General features: G+C 30.2%; 1 protein-coding gene across 2 annotated transcripts in view; it reads right to left on the bottom strand.

The window, feature by feature from the left end:
* Window positions 1–5,209: 5,209 nt before the first annotated feature.
* Window positions 5,210–8,969, bottom strand: part of LOC106759198 (uncharacterized oxidoreductase y4sL) — a 14,104-nt gene continuing 10,344 nt past the window's right edge. For both annotated transcript variants that reach the window (XM_014642247.2, XM_022779577.1), the window contains 7 exons: window positions 8,114–8,328; window positions 7,896–7,966; window positions 7,631–7,793; window positions 6,811–6,982; window positions 6,218–6,376; window positions 6,002–6,090; window positions 5,210–5,474 (listed from right to left, as the gene is read on the bottom strand). In XM_014642247.2, coding sequence (XP_014497733.1) covers window positions 5,382–5,474; window positions 6,002–6,090; window positions 6,218–6,376; window positions 6,811–6,982; window positions 7,631–7,793; window positions 7,896–7,966; window positions 8,114–8,328 — 962 coding nt within the window. In that variant the 3' untranslated portion in view covers window positions 5,210–5,381. The remainder of the gene's footprint in view (window positions 5,475–6,001; window positions 6,091–6,217; window positions 6,377–6,810; window positions 6,983–7,630; window positions 7,794–7,895; window positions 7,967–8,113; window positions 8,329–8,969) is intronic.

Below are 8,969 nucleotides of genomic sequence, written 5' to 3'. Positions count from 1 at the left end.
AATTAGATTGTTCAAGAACTTCATTTACTTGTACCAATAAAAGTTTTATCATTTTCCAAATAATTCATTGTAATTATATGCATTGAAAATTTGTACCAAATCCATAAAAAAATATTTTTTATATATTTATAATAATATTATAGAATATTGTTTGGATTTTTCTTGAAGTGTAATTTTAATGTTAAGTTATTTATATTCATCTCAATTCACCATAAAGACTCCTTTAAAATTTTATATATCTTACTCATGTCTCGATGAATACTAAGATGACTTTTGTGTCATTCTTCCAATATTTGTTTCCTTAATTATCGATCTAAAGGTTGGCATACCTATCCCGAAACCTGGAATTACCATCCAATCTTACCTTAAAATCTTAAACTTGGTTAATCCCTCATTTTTCAACTATCTTTAAATAATTATCTAGTGCTTACTTCTAGAAAATTATTACTTCAATAACCACGCCTTTCGGTAAGACAAACCGAACCTAAAAAAACTATTAAGAAATTGACTTTATGCCTAACTTAATCCCACAAAATTGGTTTGTAAGTTACGGTTTAAATTTACTTATATGTTATGAATTGGTCTTGTGTCTAGTTGATGTGAGACTTCCAACACACCTCACTTAGATTGATGTATATACATCTCATGCGTGGGATTAGACATTGATGGGTGGTCTGATAGCGCTTGATAGCAATTGGAACAATAGACCCAACAAACATCAAATTTTGCAAGCATGGACTATAACTCACGACTCTTAAACATCTTAAGTGGATTTTAAGCCTAAATGAATATTACAAAACTGGATTCTAAGGTAAGATTTGCACTCAATTATATATTATAAATTGGTTTTATCTCTAGTTGTTTTAGAACTTCTAGCACATATTTTAAGTGGACTTTAAGCCTAACTCAGTCTTACAAAATCGACTTGTAAGATGTGATTTGCACCCATTTACGTACTATAATTTGGCTTTGTCTCTAGTGAATGTGGAATGTCCAATAATACATCTAATTTGGACATGTGTGATTTTTTGAAATATATTGTCATAATACACTCATTAATTTGTTTTTCATTCTTTTAATTTTCAAAAGATAATAACAATATTATTATTTGTAAATACATAATAAGACTTGGAATTCGATATATATATATATATATATATATATATATATATATATATATATATATATATATATATATATAATATTCCATTCAAAATAGTATAAATAATATTAAGGAACCGTCACAAAATTAATAAACTAGAAGAGTTAACTTAAGACAAATATAAAATATCCATATACTTATCCAAACATAATTATAAGTTTATTCTATATTTACAACCCCAAAAGAGAAATAGACTAAGAATGTACATAAGATTTCTCAAAAGTCAACCATACAAAATCATCTACTTTAATCCAACTATACATTTGATTTATCACCTCTTAGAGTCTGCTCTACTTATACATCATCATCATCTACTCACACTTATCAGATGATCGACTTTATTTTGTATTTTTAGTTTATATTAGATATATGATTAATTTTAGATTTATTAAATGTCGAATGTTTGTATAATTTTATATTTGTTAGATGTTTGATTAATTTATAAATTATTATTAGTTGCATTGTTAGTTTATATTAAGACTTATTACAATTTTAGACGTAGACATTGAGTGAACCTTATAAGACCTAGGAAAAATAAATAAATTTCTAGAAGTGTGGTATAGGTATGGACACATTAGTTAAAATAATAAATGATAAGTTATATTGAAGTAAAGTGTTGCACAATTGCTTAAAACTCTTTGTTATGGATTAAAGGTCATGTGTTTTATTCTTTCTTTATGCATTAAATGTGATTTATATTTTTTTTTATTATATTTTTTGCCGTGTTTGTGTGTAATGGTTTTTTGTATTTGTTGTGTATGTGAATGACAAATGTGATAGTCTATTTAGTTTGAAGTGGTTTAAGACTTGGAGGTGGTGAGTTTAAACCTTGACTAGAAGAAAAGTATATTAGTTTTTTTTAGTGCTTTTCGATATTGTGAAACATGGAGAGCTGAAAGCATATTCATTATATATGGTCATAGACATAGGAAATAAAAACTCATTAAGGTGACTTAAAGGTACATGTAACATAGGTTTTAGGATTACTGATCAATTTTTTTTCAATGACCTAAATAGAAAAATAATAATGGTTATAATGGTATAAATATTCAATTGTTTATCCACTTCATTTCACTTATTCTTGCTTTCATTTCCAGTCACGTCCACAACTCGATTTGCATCAATGATTATGTGTTTTCCCTTTTTAATTTGTGTGTCTGTTTATTTGTTTTAATTTTTGCTTTCATCTCTTTCTATTTTGTTTCAAATTCACTCAACATCTCAACCATATTTTCCCAATTTTATGAATTGCAAAATGGGTATGAAACCATCACTAATCATTCTACCATCTACATTTGAAACATAGGAAAAAACTAATCACTTTCAATACAATAAATTTATCAATGAAGTGAAAATACATAATTATGTCCACAAAAATATTTTTTTTAGTGATTTCACATGCCATTTTACTCATAAAAAATTAAAATCTTAATAAAAAATATTCATTTTGCATAAGAAATTTAAAAAAAATCCAAATCAATCAGAACCTATTCATAGTAAAAATATCGAAACATAAACTAAAAAATTATTTTTAAAGAAAAATATTCATTCAAACCTAGACCATCACAAGCTTGTTCAAAAATTAAAAACCTTCTTGAGCTAAAATCTGAAAAATAAAGTATTGGACAACGATCATCAATTTTTTTTACTGATAAATTCATTTTTCCATACAACCAAGGCATACTCTCTCAATAGTTATTTCATTTAGACTTAATATCTCTTTTGGTTCTTTTTTAGGCGTGAATGTTCAAATGCGTCCTATCTTTTTTTGAAAAGTTCAATTTTATTCCAACTTGTGAAAAAAAGTGTACAATCAAATCTTTTTTTGTCACAGTGTTAAATATTTAACGATGCAGCTAACAGTGGAGACATATGTGCAAGGTGGCTGTTTTTGATTCAGAACGTCTAAGGGTAAATGTGGTGATTTTAAAAAAAATTCACTTGGTTGCCTAAGGTTAAAAAAATCTAAGTTACGGTTTGGGTTGCAGAAATGGCGGATGCCATTGCCAAAGGAAGAGAGACTCGATTCCTTCTATTTCTTCACACCAACTGCTGGACAAAATGACCGCTTTGGAATCCGATCAATTTTTACCTAACATACATTTTCCAAGTTAGGAACAGCATGAAGCTGAGAAGGAAGATCTACTATGAACTCTCCAAATTCATCAGTTACACCTCTAGCTACCATTGACCCTTTCCCCTTCCACTTTCTCTCATGGTTGTGACACTTCAAACCAACCCAAGCTCCTGCATCAATCATAAATTAAATCATCATCATATGTATAATAAAGATTAGTGTTTGTTTATATTTTTCCCTTTCTTTACCATTGGTGGGGTGAAAAACATTTTTTCTTCATCTAATATTTGACAGAAAAAGGTTGGGACTCGTTGTCATTGTATTTCATGTCTACCATCAATTGATTTTTCTTTTTCATTTATGTTACAATCAAACACAGACAGCTGATCAATAATGACCAAAGACATTTAGTGAATTATAATCAAAACTTGTGTTGCTTTCCGCAGAAATTTTACCAAACAAGCCTTCGCTTGCCACCAAACAATGCAACACCAACTGTTGCCATTTGTTTTCAGACAAAACTCTCATGGTGTTTTGGAAAACATTATAATCAATTCTTCACCTTCAAGATCATCCAAATTGTAAGACAGTTCCTTCAAATTGTTGAATCCCAAATCGTGATTTCTCCAACCCAAACCCTAACTCAGATTTTTTTAACCTTAACCAACCAAGTGAATTTTTTTTTAAAATCACACATTTACCCTTAGACATTCTGAACCAAAAACAACCATGTTGCACAGATGCCTCCACGTTGTCAGCTGGATCATTAAATATTTAACGCTGCCTCCTCGTTGTCAGCTGGATCATTAAATATTTAACGCCCTGACAAAAAAGGATTTGATTGTACATTTTTTTCACAAATTGGGACAAAAAAGATAGGACACACTTGAACATTCACTCTCTAAAGAGGGACCAAAAGAGGTATTAAGCCTTTCATTTATAATTAAACTTGATTTTCGTATTACTTATTGATTTTAATATTTTTTATAAGATGAAAAGTTATAACTAATCATTATAAGCAGTGACAAATTTTAATGGTGACCAGAGAAGGCCTTGGCCCCTCAATTTTTGTTTTATATTTATATAAATTAATATATAATTTAAAATATTGTTTTAAAACTTTAATGTATTTTTAATATATTTGGTATTTCAAAAACTTTTATACATTTATATAAACATTTCGACCTCTCCAATTAAAGATCCGTATTATAAGGAAATTTTCTCCACTTAAGAGTTCAGATGGACAAATGTCACAGTTTAATTTTAACTTGTTGAGAGAGAATTGATATAGCTCGACTCAATTTAATTTAATGTTAAGTCTTAATTAACTTAACTCTATTCAATAATCTAATACTTAACCAAAAGTCAATTTTCTAAAACAATTTCAAATAATTTCTGACTTTTATGATTATATGTTTTCACTCGTTAATGCTTGTTAAACGCTTACGAGTAAAACATTAAGACTCCTAATCTATTTATATCAGCTTTTTGTTCATATAAAAACTTAATATCTAACCTATATATACTAATTTATGATTAATTTAAAGTCTAAAAATTTGAGACTAAAAATTTCATAATAAAAATTATCAAAATAAACCATTTTACAAACTTAGTATACGTTTGATATGATATTAATCTAAATTATAGTCGTAGATAACATTATATAATGTGTTGTTAGCTCTTAAATTTTAACTTATTTTGATAAACTCTTCATAAGCTTTTATTTTGTTATCTTATTTCTTGAAATAATAATAATAATAAATCTTAATATTCAAACATTATTTTTAATTACAATTTTTTAAATTATTATCGTACTATGAAATATTGTTTTACTGTTCACTTTTAAACATTATTGATTTAATGTTCCATATGTTTATCATTATTATTATTAGTATTATTTATTTTTAATGAAATATTTTAGAAAAGAGATAACTATTATACTTATTATTTTCTTTTAAAGAAGGGCAATGTGAGAAAATAAAAGAAAGTTCTGATGTCCAAAGTTGACTGACAAACAGTAATGATAAGTCTGTAGTGTCTTCATCAGGAACACAACACAACTCACTCAGAAATTATGTATAAGAATTCTAAGTGACCTTATTCCTTCACATTCTAAGCCATTACTTACAAGTTCTGCATATTTTAACAAACTTTATGCAGAGCAAAAACAGTGCTATCAACTTTTTCTGGATATCCCAGCACCATCTCAACTATCATTTCAGCAGTCCCCAGAGCCTGCAATAATTTCTCCATAATCAGAACAAAATAATCTAAATGTTTGTTCAGAGTGCATGCTACTGTTAACAAAGCAAAGTGATTTTGCAGTGTTAACCATAAATTATCATACACTATAAGTTTAGGATCTAAATGAAGAAATTTATTGACTAAAAATAACTCATATTTGAGTTAAGAAACAGATTTTGAAGAAATTCATATAAATTAGCTTATTTTCTTTCTTATAAGGTTCTTAATTTTCTTATTTTTATTTGGTATTTAAGCTCATACTCATAAAGATTCACATGAGGCCAAACTCACAGATTTTCATCAACTGCAACCCAAAATCTTAAGAAAATAATTTTATAGGTTTTCTTCTGTATAAGGTGCTAAACTTTCTTATTATTACTCAACATGAGACTTAGGTTCATACTTAGATTTTCAACATAGACTACTTTAAAGTTAAGAAAAATATAATTTTAAATGTTTATATATAATTTATCTGAAAAGGCATAAAAGTTTAGTATAACTGCCAAGTGAGAACTGACCATTGAAAGACCACACCCTTCGTGTCCAGCTGCAAGGAACACATTTGAAAGGCCAGGCACAGGCCCTATCACTGGCTTTTCGTCAGGCACTGACAAAGATAAGATTATGCAAATCAAACATATAACATGGTCTCTGTATTTACATAGATTTTAGAAATTTAAATACAGTATCAGTAGCTGAACTGCATAAGATTGCAAAGAGATATTGTGACTCACTGTAAGGTCGTAATCCTGTTCTCACTTTTCTAATTGCACTTAGATCTGGAAGGGAAAGCGTTTTCAATTTGGGAAAGAATTCTCCAGCTCTCTTCCATATCTGACTTACCACAGACTCATCCAAATCGGTGTTGAAACCAACAAATTCACGGCTACTCCCTAGACAGTAGACAAGATTTTGGTTTGAAGAAGCACAAGAATTGCAAAAATTCTAAACGATACTGAAGCATTTTCATCAAGTGCAAAATTTTATCTGTTTCACAAAAACTAGATAACTGTTTATCAAGAAAATCATGACAGGATTGGTTATGTTGATTCAAAAGATAAGACTTTTCAATCCAAAAGCACATCTGAACAATTCAATATCGCCAATACATTGCTCCCCAATTAACAACAAAACACCATCTTGTATATGCAAATGAAACCATAAGTGTCTAATAAAGGGGGAAACAATTGAATAACAGCTACCATAGACACTGTTTGATAGGAAGTCCTTTCAAATACAAAAGATTATTCAGTATAAATTATAGTCAGAGCTCAAAAGCAACATATGCAATCATCTGATGTATATGGGTCATGGAAAAGAAGTTTACCAAGTTGAAGATTCCCTGCTGCGTCTATATTTGCTGTCATTGAAACAGATAAGTTTTGTTCAGGATCAGACGATTCTATACCAGAAATCGTTGAATGTTTGAGATAAGCTGCTTCCATCAAGCCATGATTCAATTTAAGGGAGTTGAAATTCTCAAGCACGAGTAGATGACCCTTCACACCAAACAGAAGAATGTATAAAAGGAATATAGGAATCAACCTAACAATCATTCTTACCCAAACAAAGTTTGCACATGTAAAAGATTACAGAAACAAGCCACGAAAACTGGTATTGCAATCAGAAAAAACATGCTAATGGCAAATCTCAAACTCAGCAACTGAACCAAATTTGTTAAGATTTATATAAAGGGTCTGTTTGAGTAAAGTTCTTGAAAAGTGTTTCTAGGAAATAAAAATAAGAAAAAAAAAAGTAAAATAAGTTTCTGTATAAATTGAAACTAACTTCATACTTAAGTTAAAAAAATTATTTTGAAGAAGTTAATCTGAAAGAACTTTTACAAATTAAAAATAAAGAAGTCTAAGATACCCAAAGACAAGACTAAAATGGAAGGAGAAAACCCAAAACTAGAGGCTCTAAACCGAAAGTTAAAGTAAACAATAGTCATAAGCTTCTTGAAATGAAAGGAAATAATAGACAATAATGCAAAAACAATACATCACATTCCTTTGGTTCAAGGCAAGAAACAGACTGCATTGTTATTTGTCAGGAAAGAAAATTCCAAAAACTGTCACAACTCAATTCAATATACAAAATAAAGTGTACCAGAGTGTGATCAAGGATAAATATGTATATAAGCACACCTTTCTGGGTTTTACCGGAACATGTAAATCCATTTCCCAATTTCTAAACAAGTCTTGCATCAAAGAACCAGTCCAACAACCAGCTGCAACTATGACTGCTTTCTTGCTGTATATTGTGTTGTTGGAAGTCTGAACAGCTTTGACCTCCCCATTGATATCTGACCTAACCACAGAATGATGCAAAGCAGTAAACAAAATTTGTTTCCTGACCACTGCTTTCAGTGTCAGAGTTAGTGCAACCCAAAGAAGGGGAAACAAATTAAACCTGATGAAACGTTTCACTGGGTCATTGTAAAATTCAGTATATCTTCCTTTTGCTGCAAAATTCCTGTTAGTCTACACAATAGCAGTAAATTTGCAGCTCTAAGTCCGAAGTCATATACCAGCTATGTTGCAAGTTTATTGTAGAAAGTAATCTTTAATAATTATTTACATGTTGCAAGTAAAAGATATGGAAAGAGAAATGAACCAAGAATACAAAACCTTTTCAATATATGCAACAGTTCGACGAGCATCCAATTGGCAGTCATCTGGTAGAAATGCAGCTGCACTATATTTGTCCACCAACAGATCAGGTTCCTTTCTAATCAATTCATTGCTACTTAGGTACTCTGCTTTCAACCCAGCTTCACAAAGTTGTTTCACCCATCCTTTTAGCATGTCTGATTCTTCTTCAGTTCTACCAATTAATAGGCTCCCTTTATATCAAAAGATATGTCACGCCATTGTTATGATAGTTGGGAAAAGAGGCCTAAGTTTCCATGATTAAAAATATCAATGCCTCATGCATACTGCATATGATATGACACTTATTGAAGACTAAGAATCAATAGACACACCCTAACTGCTTCAGGATAATCCATAGCAACCAATTAGCATCTCAAGCTCACAATCATAGGATAGCGTATATAATAATTTCTACCATTCCAGAGAATTACGCAGGCAGATATACATTTTGTTGGAAATCAGCATGATATACAGCAAGTGATCTCTCTTTTTTCATACAAATTAGAGGTTAGCTGATGTCAAGAAAGTGCTTTTAGGAAATGTTTAGATAGGTAGCCACATGGCACCAAAAGATCTACTGTTTAGAAGAGGAAATGGCTTTGAACAATGTTCCCAACACTTCAAGAACGCATGTGTCACTCATTGTTAGGGGCTGGAAAACATATGAGAGGAGAAGGTATAAGAGGGACCGAGCGGTTCTAGGAAACATATGAAAGGAGAAGGGATAAGAGGGACCGAACGGTTGGTAGCGGCATGACCGAACGGTTCTGGAAAACATATGAAAGGAGAAGGTATAAGAGGGACCGAACGGTTGGTAGCGGCATGGAAGCTT

This window comes from Vigna radiata, chromosome 4 (genome assembly GCF_000741045.1).
Source record: "Vigna radiata var. radiata cultivar VC1973A chromosome 4, Vradiata_ver6, whole genome shotgun sequence".
Classification (NCBI taxonomy): domain Eukaryota; kingdom Viridiplantae; phylum Streptophyta; class Magnoliopsida; order Fabales; family Fabaceae; genus Vigna; species Vigna radiata.
The sequence above is the reverse complement of the archived record's forward strand: the minus strand, read 5'-3'. Positions and strand labels throughout refer to the sequence as shown.